At 43.3% G+C, this 23,258-nt stretch overlaps 1 protein-coding gene across 3 annotated transcripts; it reads left to right on the plus strand.

The window, feature by feature from the left end:
- Positions 1-2,115: 2,115 nt before the first annotated feature.
- On the plus strand, positions 2,116-23,101 carry M1AP (meiosis 1 associated protein). 3 transcript variants are annotated; one of them, XM_064419081.1, is made up of 10 exons: positions 2,116-2,248; positions 9,371-9,660; positions 12,606-12,788; positions 14,479-14,653; positions 19,096-19,269; positions 19,793-19,943; positions 20,472-20,613; positions 21,136-21,342; positions 21,869-22,027; positions 22,204-23,101. In XM_064419081.1, the coding sequence occupies exons 2-10, from the start codon at positions 9,412-9,414 to the stop codon at positions 22,348-22,350; spliced, it is 1,587 nt and encodes a 528-aa protein (XP_064275151.1). In that variant the 5' UTR covers positions 2,116-2,248; positions 9,371-9,411; the 3' UTR covers positions 22,351-23,101. The 3 variants fall into 3 exon arrangements, with proteins under 3 accessions (XP_064275151.1, XP_064275154.1, XP_064275153.1); XM_064419084.1 differs by having other exon boundaries at positions 21,872-22,027; XM_064419083.1 differs by lacking the exon at positions 2,116-2,248 and adding an exon at positions 5,085-5,361.
- Positions 23,102-23,258: the final 157 nt, after the last annotated feature.

The raw sequence follows: 23,258 nt of genomic DNA on the forward strand, positions 1-23,258 counted from the left end.
TTATCCCCAAAATGTTTATTTTATACACAAAATGTTGATTTTATCCCAAAATGTTCGTTTTATTCCCAAAATCTTCGTTTTATCCCCTAAAATCCGCAATAAAGGAACACAACTCCCGCTTGCAGTACTGGGATGTCGCCACAGGGCGGAAGCACTGAGCAGGAAAAGTCACTGCGCATGCGCGGCTCGCTTTGTTCCATCCCACCTTTAATTACGGCTGGAACGGATATTCGGGTTTTGGGGGGATTTTGGTGAATTTATGGTTTGGTTTGCTTCGTTTTTTGTTCGATTTGGAGGGGGGTTTTATATGCTTTTAGGGGTTTTTTTGGGTTGTCGTACCACTGAGTCAAGGGGGCTGCAGTTCCTCATTTTCACCACGTGGTGGCAGCAGCGACTGAAGGCAAGCCGCCATCCCGGACTTGATCTTTCCTTACCATTAATTCTTTTAATTTATAAATATATAAGTTATATTTGCCCTTTCGAACCCTGCGGTTCTATAGCCAGAGCTTTCTTATGTCCTAAAATCCTGTATATAATACAGCAGACACGGCGTTTTATTTTGAAATCAATTTTTATCTATATTAGTGTTGTCAATATGTAAAGGTATATATTTGCTAATAATAATATAATATAATACAATATAATATAATATAATATAATATAATATAATATAATATAATATAATATAATATAATATAATATAATATAATATAATATAATATAATATAATATAATATAATATAATATAATATAATACTATATTATAGAATAGAATTATATCTACTTATAGATAATTATAATATGTATAATATAATTATACATATTATATAATATATAATTATATCTATAATATATATAACAGATATAGATATAATTATATTTTATTTTTTTATATATGAGATCTATATAATATATATTATATATAAAATATATATCATATATATAATTACATTATCTTTTTCTCAATACATAAAATGTATTTTATATAATATATATTTCTTTTATAAATATATATTTTTTTCAATATATAATATATATATATAACTGTATAAAGATGAGGAATTTCAAAGGTTTTAGAATTTACACACACACACACACACACACACTGTGAGTTTTCAGGCATTTTTGGGGCTGTAAACTCCTTTTTTGTGAGCGTCCACCTGCCCCCCTTGATTCCCTACTCATCCCTTCCCTCATGCCACAGTGGAACTGGAAGTCAAGAGTGAAAATGTAAAGAGTAAAGAAGAAAAACAACCCCAAATCTCAATAATTCACTTTACAATAAAAAGATGTGCCTTTGTTTACATACTCAAATAAAAACCTTCCCTCTAGAGAAATCCTGGATTTCCTTTTGCAGTCACTGAACTGGCACAGCTGCGAACTGATGCTATTAAATTTTTATCTCCAAAATACACAATTCCCCTTCAAAGAGGGATTTTTAAGAAATTAAGAAATGACACTTAAATTAGTTTTATTTTTAACTTAATAACTAACTACTCGTGGCTCACAATATGGACTTTTTATCTAATTACACAATACTACTTAAATTACACAATACTACTTTATGAAGAAGAAGGTGAGGGAGGACCAGCTTCTGCCTTAAAAAATTATTTTGTTATATATATATTACTATATACTAACATTTTAAATACAGGTTTTCTACTTTGTGATATTACACATTTTTATTGACACTATACACTCATAATCTTAGTTCTATCGTTTAATTTTGGAAGTTTTCTCTATGGCTTTAATTTAAATGCAGTGTTCTCTTGGGGGTCAGTGCCTGCCAGCACAGAAAGTCTGAAATTCTCAGCAATCAGGGTTCCAACATTTAATCATCTTTTTCTCAAAAGGGAATTTTCCAACTTTCCATCCCTCAATCCCTTCTGCATCTCCTGGTCCCTCCAGACTCCTTGAAGAGCCATAAATTCCCAATCCCAGATGTCCAACATTCCAACTCTGGCTTTAACTGAGCCTCGCCGGGGTTCATTTTGGCAAAATTAACGTTTGGCTGATGGGGTGGTGAAAGGAAAAACAATTCAACCAGTGCTGGATGCGCTGGGAAGGTCTCAAAATGCAATTTTTTGGGAAGGAGAGCGATCCCGGCTTTCCCGAGCATCCCAAATTCGGGATTGAGGGAAGCGCTGGCTGCGCATGCGCGCAGGCCCCGCACGCCCGGGATCCACCCGGGATTTAAACGGGATTTAAACGGGATTTGGGCCAGAACAGGGATAAACGGCCCGCCCAGGTGGGTCCGGGCCCGGAGGGCGGCATTCCCACGGGAACAGCCCCGGGATGAGGCGGGACCGGGAAGCGGCTGCGGCCCCGGGCAGGGCCCGGCCCGGCCGCGGGAAAGGAGCTCCGGCCCCGAAGCCCTCAGGGGAAATCCGCCCCAAATTCCTCAGGGAAATTCTGTCCCAAATCCTTCAGGGAAATTCCGTCCTAAATCCCTCGGAAAATCCATCCCAAAACCCTCAGGGAAATTCGCTCCCGAATTCCTCAGCGAAATTCCATCCAAATTCCTCAGGGAAATTCCATCCTAAATCCCTCGGAAATTCCATCCCAAATCCCTCAGGGAAATTCGGCTCTGAATTCCTCAGGGAAATTGTGCCCCAAATCCCTCAGGGAAAATCTGTCCCAAATTCCTCAGGGACATTCGGTCCTGAATCCCTCAGGGAAATTCTGTCCAAAAATCCCTCAGGAAAATTCGCTCCCCAATTCCTTAGGGAAATTCGGCCCCGAATCCCTCAGGGAAATTCTGTCCAAAATCCCTCGGGAAAATTTGGTCCCAAATTCCTCAGGGAAATTCCATTCCAAATCCCTCAGGGAAATTCGGCCCCGAATCCCTCAGGGAAAATGTGTCCCAAATTTCTCAGGGACATTCTGTCCCAAATCCCTCAGGGAAATTCTGTCCCAAATCCCTCAGGGAAATTTCGTCCCAAATCCCTCAGGGAAATTCCATTCCAAATCCCTCAGGGAAATTCGGCCCCGAATCCCTCAGGGAAAATGTGTCCGAAATTTCTCAGGGACATTCTGTCCCGAATCCCTCAGGGAAATTCTGTCCCAAATCCCTCAGGGAAATTCTGTCCCAAATCCTTCAGGGAAATTCTGTTCCAAATCCTTCAGGGAAATTTCATCCCAAATTCCTCAGGGAAATTCCGTCGCAAATTCCTCACGGAAATTCTGCCCCAAATCCATCTGGGAAATTCTGCTCCAAATCCCACAGGGAAATTCAGTCCCGAATTCCTCAGGGAAATTCTGTCCCAAATCCCTCAGGAAAAGCCTTGTTGAGGGTATTTGGGAGCTGGGAGGTGGAAAACATCAGCCTCCTGTGGGAGTTGCTCCCGTGGGAAGTTAATAATTAATTCTCATTTCCTCTGTAAATGCAATTAAGGCATCCAAGGGCAGCAGCCTCGGGCGCTGTTGGTGTGGAGCAAACTGGAAGGGAAATGTGGGGGAAAACCCAGTTCAGGGATAAAAGGTGCACCTTAGGAAACAGAGGTCAGGCAGAGGAGTTTATTCCTGGTTTTGCTTTAATTGCAGCACTAAAATGCCCCATGAAGGCTCCAGGCTGGGGGAAAAGCTGGACCAGGTGCTTCCCTCCCCATCCATCCTTCCCACAGCATCCAGTGCAGGGAAAATGGATGGCAGCAAGGAGAAATGTCTGGGAAACACAGGATGGGCTGTGAGGGAGCCCACAGGGGGCTTGGACACCCTTCAGGCACACGCGGCTGTCCTAATCCCAGTACAGCCCAGTACGGCTGTCCTAATCCCAGTACAGCTATCCTAATCCCAGTACAGGTGTCCTAATCCCAGTACAGCCCAGTACGGCTGTCCTAATCCCAGTACAGCTATCCTAATCCCAGTACAGGTGTCCTAATCCCAGTACAGCCCAGTATGGCTGTCCTAATCCCAGTACAGCTATCCTAATCCCAGTACAGGTGTCCTAATCCCAGTACAGCCCAGTATGGCTGTCCTAATCCCAGTACAGGTGTCCTAATCCCAGTACAGCCCAGTACAGCTGTCCTAATCCCAGTACAGCTCAGTGCAGGTGTCCTAATCCTAGTACAGCCCAGTACAGCTGACCTAATCCCAGTACAGGCCAGTACAGGTGTCCCAATCCCAGTACAGCCCAGTATAGGTGTTCCAACCCCAGTATAGCCCAATACAGCTGTCCTAATCCCAGTACAGCCCAGTGCAGGTGTTCCAACCTCAGTACAGTCTGGTACAGCTGTCCTAATCCCAGTACAGCTGTCCCTATCCCTGTCCAGCTGCCCCAGTCCCAGTACAGCCCAGTACAGGTGTCCCAGTCCCATTATTGCCCAGTACAGGTGTCCCTATCCCTGTCCAGCTGTCCCAGTCCCAGTACAGCCCAGTACAGCTTTCCCAGTCCCTGTCAGGCTTTCCCAATCCCAGTACAGCCCAGTACAATTGTCCCAATCCCAGTACAGCTGTCCCTATCCCTGTCCAGCTGTCCCAGTCCCAGTACAGCCCAGTACAGGTGTCCCAGTCCCATTATTGCCCAGTACAGGTGTCCCTATCCCTGTCCAGCTGTCCCAGTCCCAGTACAGCCCAGTACAGCTTTCCCAGTCCCTGTCAGGCTTTCCCAATCCCAGTACAGCCCAGTACAATTGTCCCAATCCCAGTACAGCCCAGTACAGCTGTCCCTATCCCTGTCCAGCTGTCCCAGTCCCAGTACAGCCCAGTACAGGTGTCCCAGTCCCAGTACAGCCCAGTACAGCTGTCCCTATCCCTGTCCAGCTGTCCCAGTCCCAGTACAGCCCAGTACAGCTTTCCCAGTCCCTGTCAGGCTTTCCCAATCCCAGTACAGCCCAGTACAGTTTTCCCAGTCCCTGTCAGGCTTTCCCAATCCCAGTACAGCCCAGTACAGCTTTCCCAGTCCCTGTCAGGCTTTCCCAATCCCAGTACAGCCCAGTACAGTTTTCCCAGTCCCTGTCAGGCTTTCCCAATCCCAGTACAGCCCAGTACAGCTGTTCCTGTCCCTGTCCAGCTGTCCCAGTCCATCCCAGCAGAGCTCTCCCAGTCCCTGCAGAGTCCCCAAAAGCCAGAGGCACCTGGGCACATCGTGCTGTTCCAGGTGGGACATGCCACAGGATTTCCTGCGGGACAAGTGCTGCCTTCCCTTCCTCCCAGGATGCAGCCACCAGTGAGGGCGTGTTGCTGCCTAAAGCTTTCAAAACAAAACAAAACAAAACAAACCCAAAACAGTACAGGAAATACGAAAATGTCACAGTAAGATTGAAACTTTAGACCCTGAGGTGACATCCAGGCTAGAAGAGCTGAGGTTGTAGGAGCCGTGGAGGACAATTCCAGCCCAGGATTTTCCCTGCAGCCTCAGAGGTGATTCCCTGCCTGCGGCACGCCCTGCCCATGAATTATGCAGGTTTTTATCAGGTTACACCGCGTGTGTTGACAAGGTGTCAGCCCGCATTCTTGATTAAGATGCCAGGGAAGATGGAGCAGCTGCCCCGAGAGGCTTCGTTAGCCGTGCCCATAATCGGATCACTGAGTTATTACAGTTCTTAGAACATTGAATTCTGGCAATTCCAGCCTGTCACTCACACCCTGATAGCCCAGCTCTCCTGGTGGGGTTGGAGTTGGCTGCTTTTCCACAAAATTCCACCTGGGAATTCTGCAGCAGTTTGTCCTTTCTCTGCTGCTCCCTTAAGGTTTTGCTATTTTTACTCATTTTTAGTGATTCAGGATATAAAAATGCCTTTTTTCCTACAATGTTATAGTTGCTCTTCTTTTGAGAAAAAACAAAACCAAGAACCTCTAAAGGTTATAATGAGTGATTTTAACACTAATATGAAGCGACAATTCTTGCTAAGGTTTGATGATTTTATGTCAATAAAAGCACAAGCCTAAAGCCATTTATTTATGATTAATTATAGCACTGATGAATAGAGTAACACAAAATATCTTCTATTATACAGGATCTGGAATAATTTTGTTTCCAGTAGCTTGATTTTCTGCAAACTCTTCTGCTTTTTTTGTCTTTATTCTTCTGTTCATCCTGACCTTTTTAAAGAAATACCTTCCTTTCTAGGCTAGGTGGAAAAAACTGTTCACACCAGAGGCCATCCACACTGCACAGCCAGTTTATTCTCTAGTAAACCCTCAGTTATGCAGCTTGGTCTGTTTTCCACATGAGAATATTCCTGTTTCCCAGGGGTTTGAAGCTTACTCTGAAAATTTCACCTTTTAAAACCAATTATCCTCAATCCTCTTTAACCAGTGGCTTTGGTGCTGTGCCTTTTTAGACCTGGATATTATTTAATAATTTCTTTTTATAACAAACTAAGCACATAGGATGGTGTGCAACTGCAGAATGTCCTCAGCAGTCACAAATCACTCACTACAAAGAAATTTCCTTTCTGTCTCTTTCTGGTTCTGCACAATTTGTGTCTCCTTGCATTGAGCAAAATGCACATCACCAGCCCTGACACCTGGAGAGTTCTGCTTTATTGAGCAATAACTTAATGTCAAATCAGCTGCCAGAACTTGCAGTTTACCCAATTCTCATGGAATTGTGGAGGATCCCTCGGGATGGGCTCTGTCAGTCCACCCAATGCCTAAGTGAAAATGTCATTTTACCACAGAATTTTTTTACCACAGCAACCACTTCCACAGAATTCTTCCATTCTCCAGCCTCACTAGAGCTATAAAAGAGGTCAAATATTGTCAAATATTGTAGAGACATGCATATAAATCACATTAATATTAAGAAGCAGAGATTAATTAAGACACCACAATTATGAAGAAATTAAATTTAGTGGTAAGGAGCTATTTTAACAAAACCACTTTAAAATAAGCATAGTCCTTAATAATCCATGATTTAACCACATTCCTCAGTGCCACATCCACACAGATTTTAAATTTAGAGCTCCAAGTGAGTAAGAACAAATATTCCTCTCATTTAGGGCTCTGCACAGGAATAAATGTAGATGGAGCATGAGCAGCAGCTCTGCAATAATAGTTTGGGAATACAAATAAGTAGAGTGCCAAGAATGAGAGAATTCATTCAAAATTGGGAAAACACTTTCTGCTTCAGCATCAAAATTCATTTTCCTCCCTGAAACCAATGCTAAGGCCCAACTCTCATGGATTTGTGACAGGATTTGTTTTGTCTCCTTTATTTGAGGAAGCTCTGGGGGCTTGCAGAGTTCAGTAGCACTGAAGCCTCATCAGAAAAATCAGACAGACAAGTGCATTCCCAGCTCCAGTGAAGTAATTGAGTAAACTCTGCTGTAAATTGAAAAGCTTCAGGAGAGACACTGATTAAAGTGGTATCTGGCACTTTTGCACTTGACAATCAAATTATACCAGAGGACTAATCAAAGCAAGATACCTATGTGATCTGTATCTGTATTTATAACATTTTCATCAGCTCTGAAGTGTTAACCCCAGTTTTCAAATTCAGGCTGTGATCACTCTTGTTTTGCCTGCACTGACAGGCATCCTGAGGAATCTTAAAAATTCAGATTTTTTTTTTTTTTCTGTGATGATTTCTTGCTCTTCCCAAGCCTTACAGAAATTCTTACTCCAAAGTGCTGGAGGCTGTGGGAAATCAGTGTCTTGTCTCCTTGGAGACCAAAAAAGAGCTGTTTGTGTGAGCTGAACACACCCCACAAATGACAGGCCAGAGCCCAACTGTGTCAATCCTTCTAAAACTTTTACTAATTCTGCTGGGAACAAAACTAAAGAAAAAATAAGAAAAAAAATCTTTTAATTGATAATTAAAGAAAAAATTATCCTAGTTCATAACAAGATGTGTGCAGTTACACCAACACTTTTCTTTTTTGAAGCATTTCCTGTATCTTTAGAAACAGCACTGAAGGATTTGCATGGATTTAGTGAAGAGAGGATTTTTAGAAAAGCTTTTTGCTCATGAAGTAAAAAATACATTTTTGAACAAGAAAATGCTCTTGTGCTTCAGGTTGAAGGGAGATAGGGGTGGGGAACAAATGTCAAATTCAAGGACTGAGGAGGAGCTCATCCCGGGTGTTTGACACTCTGAAGGACAAAAGTTGGTTATTCTTACCCACAAAGTAAAAACAAAAAAAAAAAAAAAGTTTAAAAAAAATAAAATTAATTTTACCCACAAAATTAAATTCATGGATGTGCAGGATTTTCTTGCTGCTTCCTGCTGGCCTCTTTTGGCTTCTCCAGTGATTTGTCTCGTGCTGCTGGGGGTGAAGGAACAGGGACTGTTCTCCTCAGGGTTTGGGTGCAACCTCCTGGCCAGTGCAGAATTTGGATTTAGATATTTGTTAGTTTTTATTTATATTCCAGTTTTACAAACTGAGTTTTATAGTACTCTATGTTAACAAATTAAAAATGGAGCTGTATTTCTTTTCTATAAGGTTTTTTGAGGATAAACTGTTTAATTAAGAAATTACACTTAAATTATTTTTACTTTTAGCTTAATGACTACTTGTGGCTTGCAATGTGGATTTTTAAAATCTAATTACACAATATTGTTTAAATTCATGAAGAACAAGGGCTAGTTTTTCTTCTAAAACTTTTATTTTGTAATATATATATTATTATATTTTATAATTTTAAACTTTTAAGGTTTTTTCTGTGTGAAATGGATTGAGAGGTTCACTGGAGGAACATCCCCAGGTTTTGTGCTCTGTGCTTTGCACTTGTGATCACTGAGTCTCTGTGTGTAAGAAGGGACTTGCACATTAATTATAGTTCAAATAGACTAAACTGGGCCTTCTCCCTTGAAAATTGAATGGGAATTTTGTATTTTTTTAACATATCCAGTCTATCCCAAAGATATTTCCAAAGAGAGCAGCAGTAGGTGTGATTGTCACCACCCAGTTTTGGTCTGATACTGAGAAAGGGAAACAAAAATTCAACTTACTCTGCATTAAGAAAATGCTTGTGATGAGGGGGAGAGAAATTGCAATCACTTAAGTATTATACACTTTTATTTAAACTACACACTTATAATTTTAATTTTTAACTTAATAACTAACTATTTGCAATGTGGATTTTTTTATCTAATTACACAATACTACTTAAATCTATGAAGAAGAAGGACTAGCTTCTGCCTTAAAATTTTTATTTTGTTATATATGTATTACTATATTCCAAAATTTTAAACTCAAGGTTTTCAACTATTTGATATTACACACTTTTAATTAAACTATACACTCATAATCTTGGTTCTATCGTTTAATTTTGGAAGTTTTCTCTATGGCTTTAAGTTAAATGCAGTGTTCTCTTGGGGATTAGTGCTTGTTAGCACAGAAAGTCTGAAATTCTCAGTAATTTTATCAGGGTTCTGACAGAGAGCCTCACTCATTGCTGTTCTTTATTTACTTCTCCTGTTTAGATGCATCACCGTGCACACAACACCCACGTGCTGCAGAAGCCATGAATTGCAGAAAATTCCCCTCAGAACCACGGAGAGCCTTCCCTACTGCCAAAGCCCCGAGCCAGCAGCCATCCCACATCCTGGTGGTGGATGCCACCTCCCCTTCCTGGGCCAACACCTGCTCCGTGCTCTCCGAGGCCCTGGAGAACGTCCTGTGCCTGGCCTGTGGCCTGCCAGGGCCCTGCAGGGTGCCCCTGCTCAGCCTCTACGTGGTGCAGCCCCAGCAGGAGTGTCTGCTGCCCTTCACGGTACGTGAAAAAAAAAAAAAAAAATTATTTATATCTAAATTCATACCTAAAAATCTGTATATCAATTCGCGTCTCAAAAATCGGCCGTTCTCCAAACGATCATTTCGCCGTGAGGTGAATTCTATGAAAGGGTAAAATTGAAAAGGAGGAGTGTCACTTTTGATCTGTCAACCTGATAAATTAGGTTTTGTGCTCTTCCATGCTAAAACATCTGTTTTGGAGCATCTGTTGCACCTTTCGTGTGCTGCTTTGTGCTGTGCTGCTTCTCTGTTGGAATTATCACACACTACTCGAGCTGAACAAATATTACCAGTGTGTGAGAGGTTCTAGATATTGAAGGGGAAAGGTGCAGAATTAAAAACAAAAAATTTTAAAAAAATATATACATATATCTGTGCTGAATGTCTATCTATATATATATATATAAATATATATCTCTATATATAAAATATATATCTGTGCTGATATATATTCACAGATGATTCTGTGATTTCAGGAAAAGTTCTTTAAGACTAAATCCAATTCTAAACCCAGCCCTGGCAAATCCACCACTTAAGCATGTTCCTAAGTGTCACATCCACACAGATTTTAAATACAGAGCTCTAAGTCAGTAAGAACAAATATTGCTCTCATTTGGGGCTCTGCACAGGAATAAATGGAGAATGAGCAGCAGCTCTGCAGTAATAGTTTGGGAATACAAATGTGCACCTTAAAGTTCACAAGAATTTTTGAAGTCATCCTGTTAGAAATAATCACACTGAGCATTCCCATTTACACAGCATCAGTGTAAACACAGAGGATTAACCCTTCCAATTTATACAGCAATGGTGGAAACATTCTGAAGAGTTTTGTCAAATCTTCACATCTTGACAAAAAAAAACCCCAGAGGTCAAGAGTAAATGAGCAAATGTGATCTGCAAGAAGACTCGGGCTAATTGTGTTTGTTTTGTAAGAAAGGTTATAGATAGTGTGACAAGGACAGTATTATGACTGCTGCTCCTGATCAGCTGTCTTTTTAATTTAAACAACAATTCCTCATTTTGATAGTCACAGTTTTTAAAGGCAGAGGAGCCCTTAGATCACTGTTTTGTTTTGTTCTCATCACAGGCTATTATATTTCACTAAAGTACCCCTATTTCATTAAAACTTCCTTCCAGAAAGCCATCTAGTTTTGATCTGAAGACAAGATGGGTAATCTTGATAATTTCATCCAGTGGTTAATAATTGTCATTGTGAAACCTGTACCTGGTTCCTAATTTGCATTTATTTGCTTTATCCTCCGGGGATTTCTTAATAGATTTACTCTTCTGTCTAGATTGAAGAACATGCTTGTATTTTATCCTTTGTTCCTCTAAATAGGAGCAGGTCCCTTCTCTGTTCTGGCTGGAAAATCAAGAACAAATTATAAGTTTAACTACGAACATGTTTACAATGATTTTAATAATTCCTAAGCCATTCTTTGTATTCACTTTGCTGGCTTTTTGGGTGCTGCATTCCCATAGCAGCCATCAGCTGCTGTGCTGAAGCTGTTTTTCAGAGCTGTGTTAGACAAATCATGAAGTCAGGAAAGCCCCAGAGCTGAAAATAGAGATGGGGAGAGTACATGGGGAAGTGTCACACACACTTGCCCTGGGTTTAACCTTTCCTCTGTGCTTGTTTATGGTCTCTGTTCCCACTGGTCTCCCCAGCAGGAGAGTCCATAAAGCCTCCCTGGAAAGGGCAGGGAGGGCAAAAAAGGAGAAGCCAGAATGAAAGTAGATAGCTGTGAGGGAGAGTAAGTGGTGACAAGATAAGAAATGACCATTGAAGCATCAAAAAATTTAATGTGGGACTGAGTAAGGACTGAGCAGAGCCTTTGCAGCTTTCCACTCAAAGCCCACCCTGCAAACCAGGGCTCAGGGGTGCTTCAGTGACCCAGAGCTCCACACACCTGAAGCAAACAAGTCAAATGTTCACCTGCTGCCTCCTCAGTGGGGAAGGTGACCTCTGGCAGCAGTGTCTTGTATTGCTGTAAATAAATTTGGTAGAGTTCACTCAGTATCTTTCCTGTGGTCACAATGTACCAGTTTAACTGCTGAGTTCTTGGTGAGGCTCAGGTGAGCTGACTTCTCTGTGAGCACCAGCCTTCCTCCACATCATGGAGAGGTATTTCATGTTGTTTACCAGGTGCCTTGGTTTGAAAAGCCAGGTGTCTGCTAAGGAGGGCAGGAGCCTTCCTTGAAATTGAAAATGTAAACTCCCTCCCTCTAAATTATTATAAATTTGAAATTAAGGGGCTCTCAGGCAAAGATATGGGAGTAGGAATTGTTAACAGTTCTTTACTAGGGAAATTTAAAATACAAATGCAATGGTACAAAAAAGAAAAGAAAACAAACCACAGCCAGAGTCAGAGCAGGAGCTGGCACCCTGTGGGTCAGGGTGGTGGCACAGTCCCATCCCATGGGGGCTCAGCCCTCCTGCAGTGCCAGCTGTGCTTCTGCTGGAGCAGGGATCCTGCACAAGGCTGCAGTTTTCCTCTGCAGCTCCAGGGCTGCTGGAGATGGGCCTGCTCTTCCTCTGGGAATGCAGGGCAGGAGAAAGCTGCTCCTCTGGGAATGCAGGGGGCAAAGGCTGCTGTGCTGTTCCAGGCTCAGATTGTATCCAGGTAGGAATGCTTGGCTCCTGCCCTGGGCAGAGCATCTCCCAGTGGGATGATGGAATTTGATCAGCCATGCAGGGACACTCCCTGGCCATGAACAGAAGATAATTAATAATTAATGGCCCACGAACAGCAGAGATCTCCTGGAGGGAGGATTGGTTATAGAAGAGATAAAGAAAACTGCCCAAAGAACAGAAGAGAACTGCCCCACCTCTGACAGGTGGTGATAGAATACACACCCCCAGCCACTTCTTGTAACCTAAGCCCCCAGCCTTTCCTTTCCTGCTCCCTGACCCCTGTTTTGCAGCAAGTGAAAGAAAACTTTGCCCGAGTTCAAGCCTGCATTTCGGAGCTGCGCTCGCTGCCGGCTGAAGGCTGCTTCCCCCCGGGGGGCAGCGGAGTGCTGCAAGCTGTGCAGGATGGATTGCAGCAGTTCAAGCAGTACAGCAGGCACACAGCAGCAGGAGGCTCCACAAATAGTTCTGTTGAGGTAAGAAAGTGCTGGGAGGGGAGTGGGAGCCATCCCACATCATTGTGATTTATAAACGTGTATTTCGTGTGCAGTGAACATGCAGAAAAATTTAGGTATTCAGCACTCTGGATGTTACAGAGATCCACAGAAGTCCTGAAGGAAGATATCAAGTCCTCAAATCCCTCTGGACAGATTGCTGTGGAAAAGGGGACACATCTAGGGAAAGCTGTCCTGGTCCAGGATCTGATAGATTTTGGTGGACGCACTTTTGGTGGATTTTGGTGGCTGCGTTTTCAGCTCCAAATGTGTGATTTTGCATACATGGGAGGGAAGCTGCTAATAACACGTGAGAACAGATGTGTGAATGCAGAAAGCGGAGCAAGGTTCACAGGAGGAAGTATTTTTTTAAGCAGTATCAACTGACATGAAAGGACAGGGAGTTATCAAGGGGAAAGGACTCACACAGGAATGTTTTCCTTTGGACAGCAGAAAATATCAGCTCCAAACAATCCTGCATTTCAGACTTCCCAGGCTCAGGATCCACATGCCAGTCATAAAAAGCAAATTGAGATTCCCACAAGTGAAATTTGCCAAGTCTTTATGCTTTTTTTAGGTCCTTAAACCCTTTCCACAGTGTCAGAGTCACGCTGTGATCAGGCTGCAGTTGAGATTTACTCCCAGTGTCTGTCCAGGAAACTTTTCTGCTGATTTTCTGCCTTTCTTGAGGCTTTAAGGTATTTTTCCTGCCCATTTGAAAGGTGATTTGTGCTTTAAAGGGGGTTGGGACAAACAGGGCATGCTTTGGACACAAGACCTTTTCTGACACACACCAAAACCCAGGACATTTTCTAGTATACTTGAAGGAGCAAGCTACATTAAAAATTAAGTTAATCCATGGATACAGGGAGTTTTTACTCCCTTAAGCAGTCCTTCTAGACTAGTTCTTCTAGATTATGCAATTATTCTTCTAGTTCTTCTAGATTATGCAATTATCCTTCCAGTTCTTCTAGATTATGCAATTTTATTGTACTTCTCTTTGCAGGGGGATGTAAGACATGCTGCAGGGACAGGCTTGGGTCACTCACAGTCAGGAAGGGCTTTTACCCTTACAAAAGGCCAAAAAAAAGTTTCAAAAAAAGGCTTCTTTTTTGTTCCAGATACTTAAGTGCTTGCAATTCCTCCCCCCCCCCCCCCCAACCAAGCATTTTCTTAATGCAGAGTAAGTTGAATTTTCTCAGTATCAGACTTTTTGTTTCCCTTTCTCAGTATCAGACCAAAACTGGGTGGTGACAATCACACCTACTGCTGCTCTCTTTGGAAATATCTTTAGGATAGACTGGATACATTAAAAAAAAAATACAAAATTCCCATTCAATTTTCAAGGGAGAAGGCCCAGTTTAGTCTATTTGAATTATAATTAATGTGCAAGTCCCTTCTTACACACAGAGACTGATTACAAGTGCAAAGCACAGAGAGCAAAGCCTGTAGATGTTCCTCCAGTGAACCTCTCAATCCATTTCATATTGGCTTAAATGTGAGCCAAAGTTAAAAATAAAAATATTGCTTATAAATCTGCTTTTGAAAAGATGAGAGATTTCAGCAAGATTTCTCCTCTCTCCATAGTGACACCAGTGCTACCCAACATCTCCACCTCCCAAGAGAGAACTGGGGTAGAGGCAGCCTCCTCATGCTCTCATTTGTGTTTCAGATCACCATTTTGACCAGCCAGCCCAGCAGAGACATGGTGAAGCAGCTGGAAAAGAAGCTACAAGACATAGACCTGGTGAGCCTGAGAAGAATACAGGTCATTGAGGTTGTGAAGAGAGATTTCCTGGAGCCTGAGGACGTGGAGCAGTGTGTGCCAGCAGAGGAGCCCAGCAGTGGTGAGTGGAGGACATTTTCAGGGAAGTTATGACAGTCCAACATCTGCCACTTCCCTTTGGGCCACTTAATGTCCCTTGGGTGAGTGGGAACTGCTGTGCCTGGAGGAAGTTTGTACCACAGCTCTTCTCTGGGGCTTGTAGAACTTCCACACCTCCTGTATTGTTGGGGTCCTGGATGTTGGAGTCCTGGCTGCTGAGAATTCCAGACTTTCTGTGCAAACAGGCACTGACCCCCAGGAGAACACTGCACTGACCTGAGGCTGTGGAGAAGGCTTCCAAAATGGAACGATGGAACTGGGATTGTGGGTGTAGAGTTTGATTAGAAGTGTGTGATATCACAGGGTGCAAAACCCAGAGTTTAAGGTTTTAGAATATAGTAATAGATATACAGCAAGATTGAGGTTTTAGGGCAGAGGCTGGTCCTTCTTCACCTTCTTCATCATGGGTTTGGTGGTATTTTGTAACTGGACAGAAAAGTCCACATTTTGGACTTTGAATGATTAGTTATTGGGTTAAAAGTGAAAATAATTTAGGTGTCATTTCTTAATGGGATAGTTTAGCCTTAAAGCACCTTGTAGAGAGAGATACAAGGCCATTTTGTGCCTTGGTAGTGAAATGCTGCAGAACTCACTGCTTGTGAGACTGTAAAATAGATAAGAACTAATAAACATCTGAGTCTGAACACAAAATACCCTCTGGAGAGCTTCAATCATGACCTTGACAAGAAAAAGAAGCCAAGGACTGGCAGTGTATTACTTTTAACAAAAACTGGCAGTGTATTACTTCAGCTCTTGGTGTTATTTAAAATTTATGTGTGACACAGCTTCACTGTGAGGGTTAAAGAGAAAAAGGCATCAAGTTATGGGGGTAACACACTCTGAGCATGGAGGAAAGCAGCAGCAGTGAGCAGGAACTGAATCAGAGACAAAAACCAGCTAATTAAGAGGCTTGGTCAGTGACAGTAACTCTTCCCACCAATGTGCAGCCTGGGAGAGAGGATTCTATAGGGATTTTTTAAGTTCTGAATGAGTTAGAGATGGGACTTCTAAGCTTTTTAGATGATGTAGTTTATTTTTTTTATCTTCTACATAGGCAAGAAGAGTGAGTTCAGCTCACATTGTTACAGCATGGTTCAGAAGACTTTTAGTCACAAGACTTTTTAAGGAGTTATTGACTAATAAAACACTGCAATAATAAAGGATATTTATGGTTTTGACCCAATCCTTAAATATTTTATCTTATAGACCCATGCTGCAGTGTAAGTTTTCTTAGCTAATCATGTTATGACACACAAACTCACAGTACTGCATTCTAATTTCTTTGTTTACCCTTGTAGCTACTTTTATTTTTTTCTATATCTTAAACTCTAAAACTCTCAACTTTCTTTTACTTAGCTTAACGTGTCTCTGCTTTAAACTATAAATCCAAATTCTTGCTTCTAGTACTTAAGTTTGGGAGCCTTTTCTAAAGTCTCAGATCAAATCTTAATTCTAAGCTTTGGTTTACAGGCCCAAAGTTCTGAGAATTCTTTGTATTTCAGATTCCAACAGGATTAAAAGGGGTTATTTCTGGTTTTTACTGAGGGACAGGCAGGGTTATTTGTCTCTTGCTGTTCATTTTCTCTTGTGGTTGCAGCAAATTTCTGGTCAGTTGTCACAGCAGGGACTGGGAATCCTGCAGGGAATCCTTGGAAGGCTCAGCTCCACAGAGGAGGAGATGCTCTGTGCCTCTGTCACAGGCAGCTTTTAGGGAATGCAAAACCCCACCCAAATGATTTCTAAACGTGGATTTTTGTGTAGCCCTTTCACCCAGTAAAGGAAATGAAAATATAAATGTGGACATAAAGGCCATTGAAATGTCAATGATGAAATTCTAATTTTCTGAGTGGATGAACTATTTGCTCTGTATAAAAAGCAACAGGGGATGAATAGGTCAGATAACTGGAAAAATGAGCCCAACTGGTTTAAGATACCCACTGGAGCTCCCTCCTTCTGTTTCAGAAAATAAATCCATTTTACTATTAAAAAATTACAGTAAAGAGCATTGAATTTGCAAGATCCAGTGTACAGGAAGTGCAAGATTAGTGCTGTGTTGAGCTAGAAAATAAACATTGTGATGCAGCACTTAATCAAGAGCTTAATTCCACTGAGGATATTTCTTCCATTAGTTTTTTTTAGGGGTTATTTGAACCTACTTACATTTTTAATATCCAGAGCAGGATCAGGATACCCCCTCCAGGCTCATTCCCAGGTTAGTGCAGCTGGAAAAGACTTCACTAGTTTGAAAACCTCATGCTGGCAAATCTTAGACCAGCTTTGAACATGCTGAGGTCTCAGAACCAGAGCAAAGTGATTTAACTAAACCCTTTGGAGAGCAGGACATTTGAGGTGGGAATAATCTGGAGGAATGACCAACAGGATGCCTGGCCTGGTCTCTAATTGAGAACAAAAAACCCCAAACAAACAAACAAACTTTTATTTATTATCATTATTATCATTAAATTATACATTACAATTCTATTGTATTATAATTATATTGTAACTCTATTATATTATAAATTATCAATATAATTATGCTATTATTATAACTATATACTATTAATTTTATATAATCAATATATTATCATAATTATTATAACTATTATTATCATTATTATCAATAAGTAATTATATATTATAATGCTATTGTATTGTAATATTATAATTATATAGTATTATAAACTATGAATATAATTATACTATTATTCTATTATAATTATATAATGCTCATTTTTAAAAATTATTATTGTTGTTGTTATTATTATTGTTATTGTTGTTGTTATTGTTATTATTGTTGTTATTGTTATTAGCATTTCTCTTCCCCTGCCTCATTACACTCCCTGAAAGCAGCTGAGCCTTGCCAGACCTTTTGCTAACAAAGGTTAATATTTGCATGTGCTGGAGATAACTGCTCCCAGCTCTTTCTCTCTGATAGAAACAAACAACAAGTCCTGCAGAAAAAACGTTAATGCCTTTTTCATAACCCCAGCCCATCTTCTGCAATCCCAGGGCTCCTTTCCCCACCTGGGCTCTGCTCTCCAGAATGTTTGAGATATTGGCACCCCAACCTGGTTTTCCTAAAGAATGCAGTGAATTTCTTTTAAAATTGTCATGTGTTGTGCCAACTGCAGATGTGGAAGTGATTAAATATCTATTACAGAGGAAAAAAAATAAGAAAACAAAAACCAGGGAAATATTTACCAAGGGAAGAACTAAAGCATTTACCAGCCCCAAAACACAAATAATTTCCTTTGTTAGCTATATTTTGCTGTTTGTAAAAGTTAATTACATGGATTTCCTGCTGCTTTGTCTTCTGGGCTGTTAATGCCCTCTTCAGTGCACATCCCTGAGAGAAGCCCAAGTCTAAAATCTGCAGGGAATGCATCCAAAACAGGATCATCCTGCAACAGTGAATTCTGCAGGGAAATGGGAGCAACACTCTGGGCAAGGGGATGGAGCTGGGAACAGCTCAGTTCATGAAGAGCAGCTTTGAATTAAAAAAAAAAGAAATAAAGAACCAAAAAAGAAAACAAAACCAAGTAAAGAACTGAAAAAATAAAATAATTAAATATCCTGGCAGCCAGGGACAGTCAGAGAGGATAAGGAAAGGTTTTTAGTAGCAAGGGCAGTGTGAAAGATCTGTTGTGAGTGGGAGTTGAGGCTGCTTTGCTGCAGACACACCACCAACACAATCTCTCCCTCAAGACAGTCAAAAAGTGTGTCCTGCAGAGCATTTGGAGAATTACAGTCATTACAGTAGTCCTGGATTATCTGCCAGCTAGAAATCAATTAATTTCTTGGGGTTCTTCTTTCGTTTTGGGGGTTTTTTTTAATGCATAAGTGTCATTTTCACCAAATGGCATTAGAAATGAAAAGATATCTCAGTGGAGATGGATGCAGCACTGTTTTTTAATCCCCCTGCTGGCCTGCTAAACACAAGGAGGGGGAAAAGGCTATTTCTGCTATTTATTCATCTTCTCAGAAAGCCTTTCCACATCCTGGCTGCATGGTAAAGCTATTAGTGCTACCACACTCTGTCTTCTATGTTTACAAGTGGTTATATTGCACGTCTTATGCAATTTGCAAATTGGATTTTTTTCTTCCCTTATTTTATTTATCCCATTTTATTCTTGTTTATCTAATGGACTTCAAGCTAGCCTCTCATCTGGATGCACCTTTGAGTATTATTTGTGGGTGGTTTTGGGGTATTTTTGGGGCTTATCTTGTTTATATCCTGCCTAACTCTGTTCAGCCTACATTTCTCTCCATGCTTCAGAGTTGTTGCTACATCAAACCACATTTGTCTGCACCTCCAACAAAGGAGTTTAATAATTGCTGAAGAAATCTTTTCAATGGCTGAAAATCTTGGTGCTTTTCCACCTCCTTTTCCTTTTTTTCCTGCAGATATGGCAATCCTGGGAATGGACATCGAGGTGCAAACTGTAGAGGACAATGTCATCAGCCTGGAGATGCTGTTTAAAACATGGCTCCATGACCATGGCACAGAGAGGGAACAGCTCCATCTCCTCCTTCCCTCAGGAGGTTTTGGCCACGCTGCTGCACCCAAGAACAACTTGAGTATTTCATTTTCTCTCCCCTCTGCTCCATTTCTAGGAGCTCCTGAATCCCTCAGCCTTAAAAGGTACCCAGGATTGTCCTATGGGCACCTTCCCTCCCATTTAGAGACCCAGGTGAGGTCTGTGGATAACTTGGAAAATCATCAGGCTTACAAAGCTGCTCTTTGCTGCCACAGCTGCTGAGGCTGCAGTTGTTTCCATTCTGCAGCAAAAATGTGCCTGGAGGGGCATGTGAATTTACAGCCACGTGGCCAAGGTAAAAAGGAACCTTGAGAATTGAATAGCCCTGAAAATTGTGTTCAAAACTGAGTCTGTGCCAGAGCTGCACTTAAATGAAGGCTGTTTTACAGAGAGCTGCACTTAAATAAAGGCTGTCTTGCAGAGGGATTTGGGGACAAGCTGATGCCTTGTGTCAGGCTTTGGTATTTGTCTTCCTCCAATAATTGGTAGAAAACATTAATTTTTAAGTGCTTTGAGCATGTCATTGCCAATCCCAGTGACCTAAACCATTCTCCTTCTCCCAGTGTGCCTGAAGTGTGACTTGCAGGAGAGGCTGCTGGACCCAGCCCTGCTTTTGGGGACATCTGATGGCACTGGGAGAGCAGCAGATGCCACTTCTCCCTGGCACATGACAGCCTGGCCATCCCCAGCTCTGCACAAACTCCGGGTGCTGAAGTGAGTGGTGCTCCTTGTCCTCCACTGGGTAACTGGGGCAGGCTGGAAGAAAAGCTTCACTTTCCTGGGGCCTGCTGACATCACCAGGAGGCTCTGGGGTGCTGGTGAGCCAAATTCTGGTGTGAAAAACCCCCAGTTCCATCACTCTTCCTCTCATGGAACAGCACAGGCCACATGCAGACCACAATCACACCTGGTGTCACCACAGCACTCAATGAGGGTGACACCACAGATGCCATTCCTCCAAAAGTTATTTTGCCCCAGTGAAATGTTTAATGGCAGTAATTCTACTCTATCATTACCTAATGAGGCCACAGCAATTAATTGGATGCCAGAGCCTAAGCAAAACCTCACAGTGCTGTGATTTCACCCTAACAATTCACTTTCCTGGCAGCAGTTCATGGCACAGGCAGAGCAGAGATGCCCTTTAGTGTCTTTCCTGAGGTTTATTTATAGGAAAAAACAGGATAATTTCCAAGCTGTGCAGTTGTTCTTAACTGAGCACTAACATGAGCTGTATCCTGGCAGGGCTCTGAAGTCTGAAGGGGTCTGTGAGTCTGTACTCTATGGGCTGCCCTTCATCATCAAGCCCACAAGCTGCTGGCAGCTGGACTGGGATGAACTGGAGACAAACCAGCACAGCTTCCATGCTTTGTGTCACAGTCTCCTGGTGAGTGTGTGACAGTGGCAGTGTGATGGGGAGGGATGGCCAGGGAAGGGAACAGTGAGGGCACACCTTGTAACATCTCTCTGGCTGCACCAGGAAATATTTTAAAAGCTGCAACCTCATCTCGTGGGCCAGAGTTGGGCTTGTAAATCCTTCCATCTGCTGGAAAGATGCTACAGCTCCTCAGAGCTTAGGGAAGACCCTCAAACCTACCAGAAATGAGTGTTTGGAGGTGTGAAGTGCAAATGCCAGGGCTGGAGTTAGACTTGCAACTTTAACAGCAAAAATAATTAACCAGGACTTGGACTGTGGAGAACTGGCTGTTACTGACAAGCTGCAAACCAAAATTGGGTGTTTTTCTTAAGAACTGACTTGCTAGAAAACAAACCAAATGCCATACTGTCCTCAGCCCTGCTGCAGAAGTTTCCCTTCCGTGGTGTGTGACTGTGCCTGCCCTGAGCCCACGGTGGCAGGGCTGAAGGAAGTGGCTGCTGCTGTTGTTCACACCTGGATTTTGCCCTTTAGAAAAGGAAGTGGATGCTCTTGGCCAGGCATGAGCCCCAGAACGCTGGACCAAACTGGAACGTGGTGGTGCACCCCTATTATGTCATCGTCCCCTCTGACTCTGCCACTCTCCTGGTGAAAGCAGTGGCCATCAGGGAGCTCCTGCTGCCATCAGCCTTCCCAGCCCTCCTGGCTGAGCACCCGGAGCGAGTCAGGGGCCCCATCGAGGTGAGTCACTCATTATCAGCTCTCGTTATCACCTCAGCTGATAACGAGAGAAGGAAACGGCTGTGACAATGTCTAGTGACAGCTGAAGTGTGATGGTGCACTCCAGAACTCCTTCCCAGCAGACAGCTTTCTCCATGGACAGCAAATACCTGTCCTTGGGAGCAATGTTGGTGTCTGTTGGGTGGAAGAGGCCTTGTGAGGCAGAGCTGAGGGTGACAGTGCCCAGAAAGGGAGTTGCAGCTTCTTGGCTGATTCTGGGCATGGGAAAGGGTAGGACTGCATCCTACAAGGGAATGTTTAAATCCATTAAGATCTGTTTGGAGATGCCTCTTGTTCTACACATGGCTAAGAGTGCTCCTTATGGTTTGCAGCACAGCCAACAATCCCTTCACCTTTCACTGCAGGGTGGGTGGTTTGGAGTGTCTACAACACTGTCCCTGAAAAAGAAACCAAAAAAACCACAAACATGCAAACCCCACAGCCTCCACCTCACATCCTGTAGCAAACTCAAGTTCTCTCTTCCAAGCAGAGCGCCCTGAACAACTTGGAAGTGGAAGTTGCTTACAACCCCTTGCACCTGAAGAGCAACCTCTACAAATACCTGAAGAGCTCCTTGTACAAAGCTCCCCCCCGGCAGCAGCCCCAGCCCCGGGAGCAGCGCCCGGAGCGGCACCAGCCCAGGCAGGTGAGTGAGTCCCTGTGTGTGAGCAGCCTGCCCGGGGGCTGACGTCCCCTCCTGGCCAAATTCCAGCAGATTGTGCCCTCCTGGTCAGATTCCTGCTGCAGGCAGCTCCCCGTGCTGGGTGAGGCACAGCCAGCACCTCCTGCCACAGGGATTTGTGTTTTGTCCCTGTCTTGCAGCCTCAGAGCAGAGCCAAAGCTGCAGTGGCTCCCCTGCTGATGGCTCCCTCTCCCCTGCAAACGTTCAGATCACCAGCAGCAGCAGCCAGGAGAGGCTCCTGTGAGGGCTCCCTGCTCCCCAAGGAGTATGAGGAGTTCTTACAGTGAGCTGCCCCTGGGCAGGCACAGGTCCTGGCTCAGCAGCTGCCCGGATGTGGTCAGGCAAGACACCGAGCTTGGCCTTGGCCAGGCAGGCACTTCCCATCGTTTGTTCCTCCTCGTTGTTGTTTCACATTGTGTTCGTCACCGAGCCAGTTCTGCAGGAAGTTTGCTGCTCAGGGACCCTCTGTCCAGAGATCCAGCTGTCCCCTGCAGCAGCAGCACCACGTATTTCCTGTTCTTGCCAGCACACGTCACCAGCCTGCCTCAAATTTGGGTTTGTGAGACTGGGCTAGCACAGGCCACAAATCACAGATTGCTGTCAGCGGGAGCAGAAGAGCTGCAGGCAGGGCAGGGAGGAAATCAGACAAGGCAGGCAGTCGTGCTGAGCTGCCCTTATCCCACAGCAGCAGGTTCAGTGGGGTGGTTGAATAGGAATGAAACAGGGCTCTTGGATTTAATCTCAAAGCCTGGAGTTCTGCTCTCCAGATGATTTGGTTACTTCCAAGATTGGCCTTGCTGTCCAACGCCCCAGCTAGTGAAGGGGGTTGTAGCAAATGCCAAGCCAGAGCAATTCCAGAGAATTCCTGGCCAGATGCCAGCCTGTTTTTCAGTGCTGGGGTGGGGTAGGTGTGAGCCCAGGGCAGCTTGAGCAAGCCAAGGTGGGGTGGTCTCACTGAGCCCCTGATACCAAGCAGCGTTTGTGTTCTACTTACCTGGTTCTGAAAAGCTGTTCCAAAATAAAGTTACCCTCCATGGAGCTCACTCTGTGCCTGTGGTTCCTGACATGTCCAGCACTGCCATCCCACCACTGCCCTGTGCTTCCTGGGAAACAGCTGCAGGGGAGCAAGGGCATGAGGCAAGCACCACAATCCCATCCCTTCTCCCTGGGATCCCAGCTCTGACAGGCCCAGAGG

Source organism: Passer domesticus, chromosome 4 (genome assembly GCF_036417665.1).
Source record: "Passer domesticus isolate bPasDom1 chromosome 4, bPasDom1.hap1, whole genome shotgun sequence".
Taxonomy (NCBI): domain Eukaryota; kingdom Metazoa; phylum Chordata; class Aves; order Passeriformes; family Passeridae; genus Passer; species Passer domesticus.